The 15,492-nt window shown below is 43.3% G+C and overlaps 1 protein-coding gene across 1 annotated transcript in view; it reads right to left on the bottom strand.

The window, feature by feature from the left end:
• Positions 1–834: 834 nt before the first annotated feature.
• tmem132e (transmembrane protein 132E) overlaps positions 835–15,492 on the bottom strand; it is a gene marked incomplete at its 3' end in the record, with an annotated part of 191,656 nt that continues 176,998 nt past the window's right edge. Inside the window, exon 9 of the mRNA XM_079247143.1 lies at positions 835–1,896. Within this exon, the coding sequence (XP_079103269.1) occupies positions 835–1,896 (1,062 nt within the window). The remainder of the gene's footprint in view (positions 1,897–15,492) is intronic.

Raw genomic sequence — 15,492 nt, 5'->3', positions numbered from 1 at the left:
GCCTCCAGATTGACTTTTCATGCAAAGACTCTGAGATCCTCCCAATGCTCAGCCTCTTCTCACTTCAGACCTCACGCTGGAGAGCATCAAATGCTCCTTCCACACTGTCTCCAGCCCCTCGGTGGTGTCCGCACTGAAAAAAGCAACAAACTGTGACCGCTTCGATAAGGCATTAGATTCTTCAGGACCATTAGGACTAACAGCTGAACTCTACCTTGAACTACTGATGAAATGTAGAAAATGAAGGAAATTAACATGAGTACAAATCATGAATGTGCTGCACCGAGAACAATTAAGAAGGTTTTGCTTTTAAAAGAACGTTTTCTTTCCTACTTTGGCAAAAAAAAAAAAAAAAAAAAAAAGGATTTTAACAGAGCTTTCATGAGAGTCTTTGACAGTTTTTTGTTCATCAAAGGCCTCTTTGTTTGGAGTAGATACAGTACTGCAGAGTCCTGCTGAGCCACTGAAACACAGCCCGTCACTTCGACACACCTGTCCATATCAGGATTTCTCTGGTCACAACCTGAACATAGGCGCTCCGAAGCAGCCCTCATGTGTCCACGGCTCAGCTTCCCAAGTGAAATGTTTGCTACAGGATTTACAGAAGTCTCTGGTGATTGAGACGCTCCAGTCCAGTCTTTGGCTTCCCCGCTGTCTCTTCAGTGTGAGCGTGTATGAGATTACAGCACTGTGCAAACTAAATGGAACAAACCCTAACCAAAACACCAACTGGCCTTTTTAGTCTGTGAGAAGTTATCTTTCACCTCGGTGAAAAAGAGAAAAATAGAAAGGAATGTTTCTATTAGAAAGCTGATGCACGATGCACCTCTTCACTCAGGCTATTTCCTTTATTCTGCGCATGTAATTGTGCAGTTCCTCTGGGTCTTGAAAGCCCATGTCCTGGCAAACCCACTGAATGTCCTCCTCATCGGCGATGGGGATGGAGTTGTAGGGCAGCTCCTCAGTGGGAAGGGTGGTGAACGTGGTGAACTTGACTCTCTTGCGCTTGGAGGTGGGTGAACTTGCCTCCTCGCCATTCTCCTTGGTAGAGCCCCCAGAGCTGCCGTCACCCCGTCCATGTACCTGGCTGTGAACGCTCGTCTGGGAACTGCCACTGCTGTGGTGGTCCCCATGGCAGCAAGTCTGTACGCCCTCCAGCGGATTGCTGGGACTTTCTACCTGCTGTGGCGACAGGTCACACTGGGCTCTGAGTGGCTGGCCGTTTCCAAGGAACACCCAGTGATGGGAATGGTCCATGTTGGCCTGCCCCTCGGGTGGGATGCGCTTATGGCGATATTTAAGCACAAAGACAATGCAGTTGATGAGAAAGACTAAGATGGCCAAGCAGAAGACTCCCAATAGAGCATACATGCCAATCTCGAGGTCTGTCATGCTGCGCGGTGAAGGCACTAAATCGTCATCGCTAATCTCAGTGGGTTGTTCTTGGTTGCTGATTGTTGGGAAATTGGTGTAATCAATGGGAACGCTGGCAGGCTGCTCATTAGATGTCTCATAAATTCTCCCGCCGTTGTTAGGATCAATCATCGGCCGTCTGGTGATGGGTACGAGTTCAATCTCTCCCTCCGTGGTCGTTTCCTCCTCAGAGTCCTCCTCGGGGCCGAAGCGGACCTTGACATGAACAGCAGCAGATGCTATGACGCTTTTGCGCTTGGTCTTCTGGCAGGCCTCACAGATGGTCATCTCTACACGCACCATTTCACCAGATCCCTCCCCTTCTGCCACCACTACGGGCCAGCGCTGCTGAGGCTCCTGGGAAATGGACACAACTTTATCATCTAGCGCTGAGGCGTTGAGGTTGTAGTCTTTGGGGTCAAAGTAAGTCAAAGTAGCGGCTGTGTTGTCACTGAAGATCATCCAGACAGACAGACTGGCCTCCTACCCGACAAAAACAGAGAAAAGTACATATTAGTTCTTAAACTTTGACTTCAAAACCAGCCAATCATTTAACCTTCAGAAATAAAAAGTGGAATAAAATCAGTTTAATATGGAGGTAAAGCTTCAAAGCTGCACGAAACTTCACAGTTTTGTCTGCTGCCATGTGTTTATAGAAAAGTTCACAGAACAAAATAATTGGTGCACCAACAGTGCTGTGTTAGGATGGATTAAGACTGTCGAGCAGAAAACAGAAGCGCTCCTGATTATTAGATGGAAAATGGAATAATGCAGGAGATTATTAGAAATGGAAGTCTGGTCAGAAAAGCTGCTTTTACCTCATGTCTCTCCTTAATGACACAAAACTATGAAACCGGTAAAGAGTCAGTCTTGTAACATAACTAAATATAGGCATCTGTAGCCATGCCTAACTTCTGTGCTGTGATTAGCTGAAACACTTGCAACGTGGAGGAAAATCCAGTAGATGATGTAGAAACTGAGGTTTAAAGTCGATATTCTGTTGGAACACAGTCTGAAGTGTCTCAGACAAGCTTTCTGTCATTTGCCATACTTTAATATGTCTAAACACTCTGAGAACAACAGCTGAACAATGTGCTGCACAAAAAATGTTTAAAAAAAAAAAAAAAAGAACAAAATAAAGCTTAAGGTTTATTGAAGCTTAATTATTGAATTCCCCTTTGGGGATTAATAAAGTATTTTTCCTTTAATTCATTTAATTTCATTTCATTAAAAATGGAAACAGTAAAAAACAAGGAACAAAGTGCAAGTAAAAGATCAAATGTTAAAACAAAAAGGCTATAAAACACCACATGTTTTGGGGTACAGAGATTAAGACGGATGTTTTGCATCCGCTTTGGGCGCGAGGAGGAAGCCTGGTGGAATGCAATGGAAGTCCAATGAAAGTAAAGTATTTCTCCAGGCTTCTTAAAGGACTTTCCAAAACTCTCCTTTGGATGTACTGGGGAGAGTCCATCCCTCCATCAGACCCATTAAGGTCCGGGTTCTGGGGAGAGTCCACCCCTCCATCAGACCCATTAAGGTCCGGGTTCTGGGGAGAGTCCATCCCTCCATCAGACCCACCTGTTTTCACTGATCTTCCATCCAACTTGGTGTGTACATACAATCATAGCACATACCCCTAACCCTTTCCTCCCCGATTACCTTCCTTAACAATGGTTTATTGACAGTCACGTTTCCATAGAAACCATTTAGTAGAAGGATCAGACGCATCGCTCAGGTCCGGGTTCAGGTCTTTGCTGCATTCATCCCTATTTTTTTCAGAACTTTGCTGTCAGATCTTGTTTATCTGCTGCAGGTAGTTTTTAGTCCTGAAACTAATTGTGTGTTTCTTTCATAGATACGCAATAAAAAGGGAATAAATGAATGGACAGGCTGATAATAACAGAGATGTGTTATATTTGATCATGATTTCTCTGGGATTTCTGCTCCACTGACTTGATCAGAATCTTCCTTAAAACTCTGCTGAACACAGCTTGAGATGCCATCTGCATCACCAGTTGGCGTTTTTACTTTTATTCATATATTTACAGTTAAAAACTCTTAAAAAAAACTGCCTTTTTTTTGTTTTTGTCTCCAATGGTTTTGAAATCTGTGTTTCATGATAAATAGTTTGGCTACTTTAAGTTATATATAAAATAATGCTTTCTCTATTCAAAGAGCCAGGCTTTACAGGGTGGAACTGTTTCTGATGTACACACCACCGGTTATTTAAGTGGCTTGACAAACAACAACAACAGCAAAAACAAAGTCCTCAGAAGAAGGCCCGTTACCCAGAATGGACTGAGACTGAGTGGAAAAACGCAAGAAAACCCTTCCACAGACCTTCAGAGAGACCACTTCAAAAGATAACCACAGTCTGGCTGCTTGGAGGCAAAATATAAAAAAAAACAAACTTGGCACGACATTCTTGCACATACTGCAGTGTGCAGGGACAGTTTTTATTTGTGTGCTCTTCTGACAAACAACATCTTTTAAAGTTTTAAGATGACTGCACAGTGCACCGGTGCACCATCCAGCACTGAGCCCACCTCCAGCCTCCAGTCAGTCTTTTCTCCAGCCAGCAGAGCAGAAGAAACATTTATAATCTTAACCAGACTGCATTTTGTTTGCTCCATTAACTTGCAGCTGATAGAGCAGACGTATCCTCCTCACCATACAGGATACTGTTAAATTAAAAACATATTTTAATTAATTCACCGTCTACAAATTCCAGTTTCTGCCCGTGTATCACGGCTCGGTGGAAACTTCAGATGACGGTTCTGTCTCTGGCTGGAAAACCAAACCAAAAGCTTCATAGGAGACTTTCTGAAAGGCTTGAGGCTTCAGAAACGAACTTTACCTTGTGTTTATTTCAGTCAAAACAACATTTCCGTGTTGCATATCATAGTCTTTCATGGCATTGCCCGTAATTTGAATATGTTCCCAACTGTGCCTTTGAAGTCCTGGACTTACTCCAATCCCTAAATCTCCAGAGCATTTGTGAAGCATCGGCGGTACCCCGTGCCTTGACACGCACGGAGACGGCCTGCCTCTGATGTGCACACGAGCAAAACCACTTTCAAGCATGGCGGAGGAGCAGCGCTGTGCTGTCCTGAAAGCTACAACACAGGTTGGTTCCACAGCACAGACAGATAAGGCTCCCAGCAGCAGCAGCAGCTCCATGTGCTTCGAATGATGAGTCTGTCTCTTTGTGTTTGCTCTGCACGATGGTCTCATTTAGTATTTTCTGTCACTCTTCACCGTCTGTACTCCCCTGTGAAGAGATTGGATAAAATGCCTCAAACTCTACGTGGTGTTTACCTGACAACATTCATCTGCTGCAGACTGAAGCCCAACATCAGTATCCATGTAATCAAGGCAGCGTTTGACAGGCTCTCCTCTTCACAGCTTGCTTAAACATCAGCGACCAGCCAAGAGGAGCGATGACGGTCGCAGCATTTTGTTTCTACAACTGCCCAACAGTTTTCAGCCGTTTAGAGCAGATGCACTCCCACTTTCCTCGCAAGAAAAAAATCCAATTGGTTCGGGTTTAGTGGAAGACTGCCAATATTCCACCAGGAGGCAAACCCTCTGTCATCTCAGCATGAAGACCGGCCTCGATATAAATACGACTCTGAATGTTTGTCTGTAGGGATGAATGCGATGCATGCATTTCCATAAGGTAGCAAATGTGATTAAGATTAAGTTCCCTGTCTTTGATTTTGCCACGTTCTCCGATTTGGAAGCAGAACATAAACAGCTTGTGATTAAAATATGCAGTTTGAATATTCCCACCATCCTGTCGGAGGCTCGGAACCATCCTGCAAAAGTTGCTCATAGATTCTGCAGCAGGGTTCAGGAGCCAGATGACACCTCCACCTCCACCTCCACCTTCACATTAACCTTCACATCTACCTTCACATCCACCTTCACATTAACCTCCACCTTCACATTAACCTCCACCTTCACATCCACCTTCACATTAACCTCCACCTCCACCTTCACATTAACCTCCACCTCCACCTTCACATTAACCTCCACCTTCACATTAACCTCCACCTTCACATTAACCTCCACCTCCACCTTCACATTAACCTCCACCTCCACCTTCACATTAACCTCCACCTTCACATTAACCTCCACCTCCACCTTCACATTAACCTCCACCTTCACATTAACCTCCACCTTCACATCCACCTTCACATTAACCTCCACCTCCACCTTCACATTAACCTCCACCTTCACATTAACCTCCACCTCCACCTTCACATTAACCTCCACCTTCACATTAACCTCCACCTCCACCTTCACATTAACCTCCACCTTCACATTAACCTCCACCTCCACCTTCACATTAACCTCCACCTTCACATTAACCTCCACCTCCACCTTCACATTAACCTCCACCTCCACCTCCACATTAACCTTCACCTTCACATTAACCTCCACCTCCACCTTCACATTAACCTCCACCTTCACATTAACCTCCACCTCCACCTTCACCTCCACCTTCACATTAACCTCCACCTCCACCTTCACATTAACCTCCACCTTCACATTAACCTCCACCTCCACCTTCACATTAACCTCCACCTTCACATCCACCTTCACATTAACCTCCACCTCCACCTTCACATTAACCTCCACCTCCACCTCCACCTTCACATTAACCTCCACCTCCACATTAACCTCCACCTTCACATTAACCTCCACCTCCACCTCCACCTTCACATTAACCTCCACCTTCACATTAACCTCCACCTCCATCTTCACATTAACCTCCACCTCCACCTCCACCTTCACATTAACCTCCACCTCCACCTTCACCTCCACCTCCACCTTCACATTAACCTCCACCTCCACCTTCACATTAACCTCCACCTCCACCTTCACCTCCACCTTCACATTAACCTCCACCTTCACATTAACCTCCACCTTCACATTAACCTCCACCTCCACCTTCACATTAACCTCCACCTTCACATTAACCTCCACATTAACCTCCACCTTCACATTAACCTCCACCTCCACCTTCACATTAACCTCCACCTCCACCTCCACCTTCACATTAACCTCCACCTCCACATTAACCTCCACCTCCACATTAACCTCCACCTTCACATTAACCTCCAACTCCAGCTTCACATTAACCTCCACCTCCACCTTCACCTCCACCTCCACCTTCACATTGACCTCCACCTCCACCTTCACATTAACCTCCACCTCCACCTTCACCTCCACCTTCACATTAACCTTCACCTCCACCTTCACATTAACCTCCACCTCCACCCTCACATTAACCTCCACCTCCACCTTCACATTAACCTCCACCTCCACCTTCACCTCCACCTTCACATTAACCTCCACCTCCACCTTCACATTAACCTCCACCTCCACCTTCACATTAACCTTCACCTCCACCTTCACATTAACCTCCACCTTCACATTAATCTCCACCTCCACCTTCACATTAACCTCCACCTCCACCTTCACATTAACCTCCACCCCCACCTTCACATTAACCTCCACCTTCACATTAACCTCCACCTCCACCTCCACATTAACCTCCACCTCCACCTCCACCTTCACATTAACCTCCACCTCCACCTTCACCTTCACATTAACCTTCACCTCCACCTTCACATTAACCTCCACCTTCACATTAACCTCCACCTCCACCTTCACATTAACCTCCACCTTCACATTAACCTCCACCTTCACATTAACCTCCACCTCCACCTTCACATTAACCTCCACCTTCACATTAACCTTCACCTCCACCTTCACATCCACATTCACTTTGAACTCCACCTTCACATTTACTTTCACATTCATCTCCACCTCCACATTAACCTTCACCTCCACCTTCACATCCACATTCACTTTGAACTCCACCTTCACATTTACTTTCACATTCATCTCCACCTCCACCTTCACCTCCACCTTCACATTCACTTTGAACTCCATCTTTACATTTACCTCCACCTCACCCTCAACCTTCACATTTACTTTCACGTTCATCTCCACATCCACCTTCACATTCACCGCCATCTACACCTATAACTTCACCTTCAGATTTATCTCCACCTCCACATATAACTTCCAACTCCATCTACCTGTTTTCATTCATCTCCACCTTCACCTCTACCAACATCTACACCTCCATTCTACTATTCCTTCTTCCCTCTTTCATCTTTCTTCTCCATCCCTCATTCTTTCATCCTTCTTGTTTCCATCTTCTCACCCATCCATCCTTCCACTTCATCATTTTTCTCTCTTACCTTTATTTTTTCTCCCCCCTCCTTTATATCACCTCACCCACAGTTCCTGCCAACTTATTTCCCCCTCCCTCATTCCTTTCATCCCTCCCTCATTCTTTTCATCCCTCTATCATTCCTCCCTTCCATCCCCCCTTCCTCCATCATACCTTTCATCCTTCTCTCCCTCATTCCTTTATCTTTCCATCCACCCTAACCTGTGCCTCCCCCTTCTTCTCTTTCTTCTTCCCACAATCCACTCTTCCGTCATGGATCCACCTATCTCTTCCCTCATTCCCAATCCCTTTGTCAACCCCCTCTCAAGCCTTTTCATCCTTCCTCCGTCTTCTGTACCCATTCAGCCTCCATCCATCTTCCCCTCCCCCATTCCTTCCCCTTCCATCCTCCCTCCCCCTTACACATACATCCTACCTATTTATCCTCCAATCCTTCCTCTACCCTTCCATCCATCTATCCTTTCCTTTTTCATCCATCCACCGCTTCCTTCCTTCTTTCCTTCATCTTTCCATGCCCTCCTCATACATGCACCTCCTCCTTCATCCCTCCAATATTGCTCACCCTTTCCTCCTTCAGTCATCTTAACTCCCTTTATTCCTCCTTCCTATTTTACACCCCTTTTCCCTTCTGTCCTCCCCTTCCATTTTCCCTCCCCCTCCCTTACCCATTCATCCTTTCCTTTCTCTATCCATGGCTCCATCCTCCTCTTCATCAACCCTCATCCTTTAGCCCCCTCCAGCATACTCAGAAAGATCCCCCCCCACTTCACCTCAAGTGTCCTCCCGCAACCTTGAAAGACAAACCCCCCAAAAAGATGAGATGAATCGGAGACCTTTCCAAACCCCCTGAACCTAATCCACATTTTCCATTAAGCCAGTAAACCCAGACTGCTGAGACGTGGTTCTTGCTGGTGAACTGGTTTACAGGGAATCTTCAGAAACCAAAACCACTCAGTTGGAAAACAGTCCAGGAAATAAAAGAGAATAACTCAAAGAGGCTTCAACTGTAAAACAGTTTATGTGTTTCATTCATTTCTGGAGTAGTGGAGGACATTTAGAAAGTTTTCCTGTGAAACAGAATCAAATGGCTTGAAATAGCTCCAGTGGTCCTCTGAGAGCTTCGCCGGAGGAGGAATTGGCTGCCTTTTATGGCCCGGCCTTGGAGAGCACTTAGAACAATACATTACAATAATTAAATTTCAAGGTGGCCAAGAAGCGGAAAGCAAGAAAAATTGGAATTTAATGCTCGCCTCTCTCTCACTCATGCCTGATGTGGCTGTCGATGCATTTTTAGCAACTGGCAGGCCAGAGAAAGGGCAGAGCAGGAGAAGCACGAGACGAACGCATGCACACATTTCTCCCTGGGTGAAGCAGGGCTGCCAGTTAATTCTTTGCTTCTCTGTGTGAAGACACAACAAAAAAATAAAAAAAGAAGCACATCTTTCCCCCTCCACACAGACTCCTTCTCGCGCAGTGAAATCCATTTTGGGAAATGTATTTGGATATAATGGAAATGCTCCTCCATGCCTGGGTAATATGGAGTTTGTAATAAAACAGCAACATGGATACTTATTAGCTGACTGCAGCTGCCTTTGTTTGGCATCCTGCCTAACAATGAAGGCTGCAGCTTAGTAGATTTAGCCTGGGAATAATGTTATTACTCAAAGGTGAAACTAGTACTTACTTGTTGATATGAGAGGATCAAGGAATTTGCACATAAATTTTATTACTCTATTCAATCTGAAGAAAGAAATAAGAAAAGCCACAGACTAAAGTTTTAGGTGAGATTAGGACCAGTTGCCTGCTGGATTTATTGGTTATTAGCCATTTACTGCATCTAAACACTATGATAGTTCATTAGATGGGGTCATTAACTCTTTTTGTTAAAGTGTGGCTATAAAAATAATTTAAGTAAAAAAGACTGTGAAAAGAGGCCATCTATTTATTTATCTATTAAATGGTAAAAGTATTTGAACCCCATATCTAATTTAATTAAATGATTAAATGAGATATTTTCCATTGATGGGATGAAAACCGTTTCTGTGGCCTTTTTAAAACAAGGAATTTTGATCCTTAAAAGTCTAATTTGTGGAAGTGTAGTATAGTAAAATTGATGAATAACTTAAAAAAGTGAATACTACTGAGGACCAGAAGACCTAGACAATCATTTTGATCAACAGCCAACATTGCTGATAAATTCCTAAAGTTAGCAGCCAATATTTTCCACAAGCTTTTTTAATAGTCCTGATTAAAAGTGTAACTAATGTATTTAATTTTAAGTGTTTTTTAAAGTGGAACTATTATGTGCATTTCAGGCTAATTTATTTTTATTTCTGAGACCAGAAGGGCTGGGATTGATGGAGTTATTGTCACAAATGGCTTTATTTACTTCAGACCGACCCTCTCCGTAGGCTGTCAGATCAGCCTGCGGGCAAAACGAGTTGATTGAGACTCTTCCGCATTAAGCCCCGCCTCCCGCCGCTGCACTACATCGGGAGCGCGCACCGCACCTGCTTTCACCGTCATTGTAACATCTCATAAACTGAAGGATTAGGCTAATATGATCTCAATAAAAAAAACAAAATACAACGTCAACACATAGCATACAGCCCTACATGTTGGAACCTGAATCAGAGCCTGAAAACGAAGTGGAAAACAGCAACCCACAGCAACGAATGCAGCAGGATGTCTCTCTTTGGTAAACTCACCAGCCATCGTTGGAAATAACTTTATCCCACGTTTTCCACCCGCCTGATGTATTTGTACATGCCCTTGTTAACCAGTAGAAGGTAACCAATCACCGAACCTTATCCCCCGGGACGTCACAAGAATTTTGAAGTAGAAAAAACTCTCTAAAATGACGCGTGTTTCGTCGCCATGGAAACCGAACGGAGAGAGTGCTGGAACTCAAACTCAAATTCAAACATGCGTTTAGGTGATAAAAAACAGTGTCGTTCACATATCTGATGAGGATTCAACACTGTAACACTGTAGAAAGCTCAGAAAACTTGAAATACCATAATAGGACCCCTTTAAACTGTTTATTTTTTTCAATTTTCATTAATATGCCAAACAACAAATGCAACATCCTCATTGTTGTTTTCCATCAAGAAACAAAGTCTCCTACCAACCAGTTCAGGAGTGCATCTGGACTTTTGGGGTGTCACAGGGTGAGCAAGACTTTATCAGTGGGTTCATGAAGGAAATTATTGTGTATCTTTCACATGCATGCTGTCATAACTGTGGTCACGTCAGAGAGACACGAGAAATAAAACATCTTTACATTAATAATCTTTATCACCAACTGAAAATAATAAAAAAGTCCTTAGAAAGGTAAAATGGCTGTTATGGAGGGGCAGTATGTGGAGCTGATGTGGTAATAGGGGATCAGGTAGGATTTATTGCCTACTGGTGGTGGAAAACCGAATTTTTGCGTGGCTAGCTCCATGTTGGTCCACCCAATCTGTGTCATTATTCTTTACAAACGTAAGATATATCTCCATTTCACCACATTTTATATTTCCTTTTACAAAACCAGACTAGTTACATGATATCTTTCTCTGCATTGTCATGCCATATATTTGTTGAAGGGCAGTTAGCAGCACTGCTAGCCCTGTTTACATTAGATCATGTAGTGCTAGCTTGATGCTAAGAAGTGGAGACTTAGGTACTCCATGAAGATCTTTATAGTTTCTTTTCAGCTCCAAGGTGAATATCCTGATTAAGTGAGTTGATGTGTGGTCCCTTAAAAACACCCACTGAAAATAAATATGACATGGTTTTCCCACATTATTATTGTTAGCATAAAATTAGAGCAGCAGTGCTACATAGCTTCATGCTAACATCAGGTTAACAGCCTTACATAACATTACTAGCTGTAGTTGCACAAATCTCTCCTAGAGATGCACAGCTACACTGTAAAAACTGAAATCTAAGTCAGATTAAAAATCTTAAATTGAGTATGCATATGCTTATTTTTTATAAAGGTAAGATAATTCTTAGTTTTTGTGCCAGAGAATTCCTCTTGTTTTAAGAGTATTTTTGACTTGTTTTGGGAAGTCTTAACAAGTCAAATTTTCTTGTTCTGTTGGCAGATAATTTATCTTTTTTTAAGCAACATTTACCTAATTTTTGTATATTTTTCCTTGTTTTTTAAGGCTGAGTTTTTGCAGTGTAAATGTCAATATTCTAAAAGATGAATAATTTAGGAAACTAGTTGAAAATGGACGTCTAACTGGTGTAGTGAAACTGGTAATGAAAAATGTTTTTGTTCTCCTGTTTAAGTGACTTGTCAATCACTTGAGGTGACACTTGGGGTGTCCAGTAAGACTTTGTAAATGACCACCATGGCCTACTTAATTCCTCCCTTGAACCAGCCACTCTTCGTTCAGCTGCACTCTGTTAGGCAGTAGTGTGAGTATTTCTTGTTGTGGGCAACCGTTATTTCTATGTTAAAACTGCATTAACAGCTTGAGGCGAATCACATGCAGCAAAAATTACTACAAATACATTTACCCGTCTTACGGTCTTTGACCAGTGGGGTGGGAGTGTGAACATGAAGGCTTTAAAGCTTTATGTTCCATCACTGGGACTCAAGTCTGCAGCTTTTCACTTTTCAGAGAGTTGTTTAACAAATTTGAAGCCACTAAACACCATTGTACCAGAATGGCTGTTTCTTTTCTTGGGTTTTTTCTAAAAGATGCCAGGGCAGTTAGTCCTTGGCTGGCTGAACCTCACTGCAGTGGCCATGAGGACACCACTCTCCAATGTTCATAACAACCAAATGGTAATAAAATAATATGGGCTGCTACTCTCACTCAGCTAGAATAACAGTTTTTTCCCAAATAGCAGGCAACAACCTCTTGTACTCTTTATTTCAAGCAGCCTAGATTCTCTGGTACACTGAGAGAAAATAATGTAGAGTGGTTTATTCCCCTCAGAGAGACCAATCTTCCCTAGTTTGACCCCAAAACAACTGGGTTTGACTAAACTACTCGAGCCATTTATCTGGGAACTGCTGCAAGAATCAGACAGGCATGTTTCTGCCCTGTTTGTACCTCATGTTGTTGTGAACGGAGCCTTTCCATTTGTCCATTGTTATTTATTTTACTCATGAGCTACTATGGTGAGGAAAAGGCTGATAGGCTGAGTTGAGGGTGAACATTATTTGCATATTCCCCACTCACTCAGAAGCAGGATCCAATTGGTAAGTCATACCCCATGCAATATTAAGGCTAGTAAGTTTTTTTTTTTAAGGTAAAAAATATATAAATATTCAAAAGGATGAGCTGCTAGGGAATCAGGAACTGCTGAAACAGGACTTTAATAAAGTGCTTTGCAATGGGTCACTTAGCACTTACATAGCAACGTTTTTCTTTGTAACTGATGAACATATCAGGACAATAGGCATGGTTACATGATACTTTTTAATTTGGATTTAATGATCCAGAATTAAATCATTCTGAATTAACAGTGTTCTCTTACATGGAAATAAAAATTCCCAATGGAGGTTTACATGGAAACACGGCCTTACTTCATTCCTCTATAGATCGGCAGGTTGGAAAGGGTTCTGATTGGACAGGGAGCGGGTGTGACGTGCTTACGTCTACTGGAAATAAACAAAGTTTGCTTCCTGCTCATCGTCTTTTTAGTCATAATATAGAAAACTACATAATAAGAACGAGTTTCTTCATTATTTTGATTGTAATTTTCAAGCACCAGCTCGACATGAGCATGCTACTTCACTGTTTTTTGGCTGCTGAGAAGGAAGATAGACAACTGAATACGGGAGGCAAAACATTGTGTGTGAGTCATCGGGACTGGACAAGGTAACGAATATACACAGAACAATCGGGATTTACTTGGAACGGAGTGAATGTTTACACGATAGAGGAATTAATTAGTTCGGATTTGAAAAGCGAATAAACCAGCCACTTAATTCGGAATTAAATTTAACTTCAAATTAGGTGTTTACGTGGCCATTTTTCACCAGCTTAAAGCAGAATTAACTTTTATTAAGAGGAATTAAAACTCCCATGTAAACATCACTGTGAGATTCAGTGTTTTGCTAAAGGATTGGAGGAGCTGGGAATTATCACCCTGCCTTGTTACAGGTAGTCACAGATTGGTCAGATTACTGGTGACGATTGACTCCTCCCCCCCTTTGTCACAATTCTGTTCATAACTTTTATGGAGAGTATTATTATGTTGGGGGGGGTCCAGTCTGACGGCCCAGTACTAATTGTTTTGGGCTCACAGGTTGGCGTGCCAAGCAAGGGTCTCCTTCTCATTAGTACCTAGCCTTGGTACATCTAGCAATACCAGCCCAGTTTCCAGTCTCTTTCTGTCCTCCTACTTTCAGATTTGTTTGTTCGCCACACTGACTTGCACCACTGATCGCCCACTTTTACATGCTACACACACTTTTTTTTTTCTACCAGAGCGCTATTTTGAAAAAGATATATTTTAGCCTGTCCTTTGCTGGTTTCGCCATGGCCTACCATGTGGATCGTGACAAACTGGGGGCTCATCCATTTTTAAATTTGTTTGTGTTGTTTGCACGCAGTGCAGGTCTGTGTTGGTTGTTTGGGGTGCTGCTCGCTGAATATTTGTTGGTTCTTGCTGTGTAGGGAAAGGTCTTTAGTCGGCAGCAGGTGGTGGTGGTGTTGGTCTGCTTTGGTGTGGTGTTTATGTCTGTTGCTGAGTTGCTGAAGCGAGACAGGATTGGCTTTGTTCTCGGTGTGTTGCTGTGTCAGGACAGCCTGGTGGTTTGATTCATTGGCAGGGGAGGGTAGTGATGTGGCAACGTGAGTAAAGCAATGGGTTGGGGTAAAATCAGTGATATCAGGTGAGTTGTCAGTGCAGAGTTGAGCTTAATGTTTGGTCCAAGCAGTTAGTGAATTCCTCCATTTTGTGTCTTGGTGTGGTCTCAGCTCACTGCTGTCGGGTCCAGTTGTGTGAACTTTGTGTGCAGTTGTACGTTTGGATTTGTTATGGCAGACATGGATACATCTATTGCTGCTTCATCTGAAGATATTTTAAATAAACTGAAGAAGGATCAGTTATTGACGTTGGTGAATCACTGCAAGGTTGATATGTCTGATAAAACCCTGAAAGAAAACATTAAGGCTGCCTTTAGAGAGGAACCAGTTGGGTTGGGTCTTCTGCCCACCGTTTACAAAGAGCTAATGGAGGACTCTTCGGAACCTGGTAAGTTCTCTCTTCTCTGCAAGGTTTATGACAGGATGGTCCGTCCATTGAACCCAACCGCAGATGTTTGAGTATTGTACTGGATGTCACACTCTCATCCCAGGCTCGAACCAAGTCTGTGACAGAAACAGGATTTTTCCACCTAAAAGCATCTTCAGTTGTCACTGAAGGACCGTGTAGCTGAGAAACTCATCCATGGCTTCATCACCACCTGGCCTGATTACTGAAACAGGCTCTTGTTTCATGGAAAGCTCTGGACAGTATGTCTAAACTCAGATGCCACTCTAACTCTAACATATCACCCCCACCCTCATATATCTCCACTGACTCCCAGTCAAATCATGCATCACCTTCTTTTACCCACATAGGTCCCTCAGTCGCCCCTTACCACCTGTCTGACCCCTGTCAGACATATACACAGCCTGCGAACCTCAGCCATGGCTCTGCTTTCTGCACCTTCAGGGACAAAACTCTGTGTGGTGGGTCCTACCCTCAGGAACTCGCTCACATCGGAAGTCTGCAATGTCTCAACTGAACTCCTCAAAACACACTCAGAAAGGCTGCCAACCTCCAGTCTGTTTATTTTTGGTTTCTGT

This window comes from Telmatherina bonti, assembly GCF_933228915.1.
Source record: "Telmatherina bonti genome assembly, chromosome: 10".
NCBI lineage: Eukaryota > Metazoa > Chordata > Actinopteri > Atheriniformes > Telmatherinidae > Telmatherina > Telmatherina bonti.
This window is presented reverse-complemented; position numbering and strand designations above follow the sequence as displayed.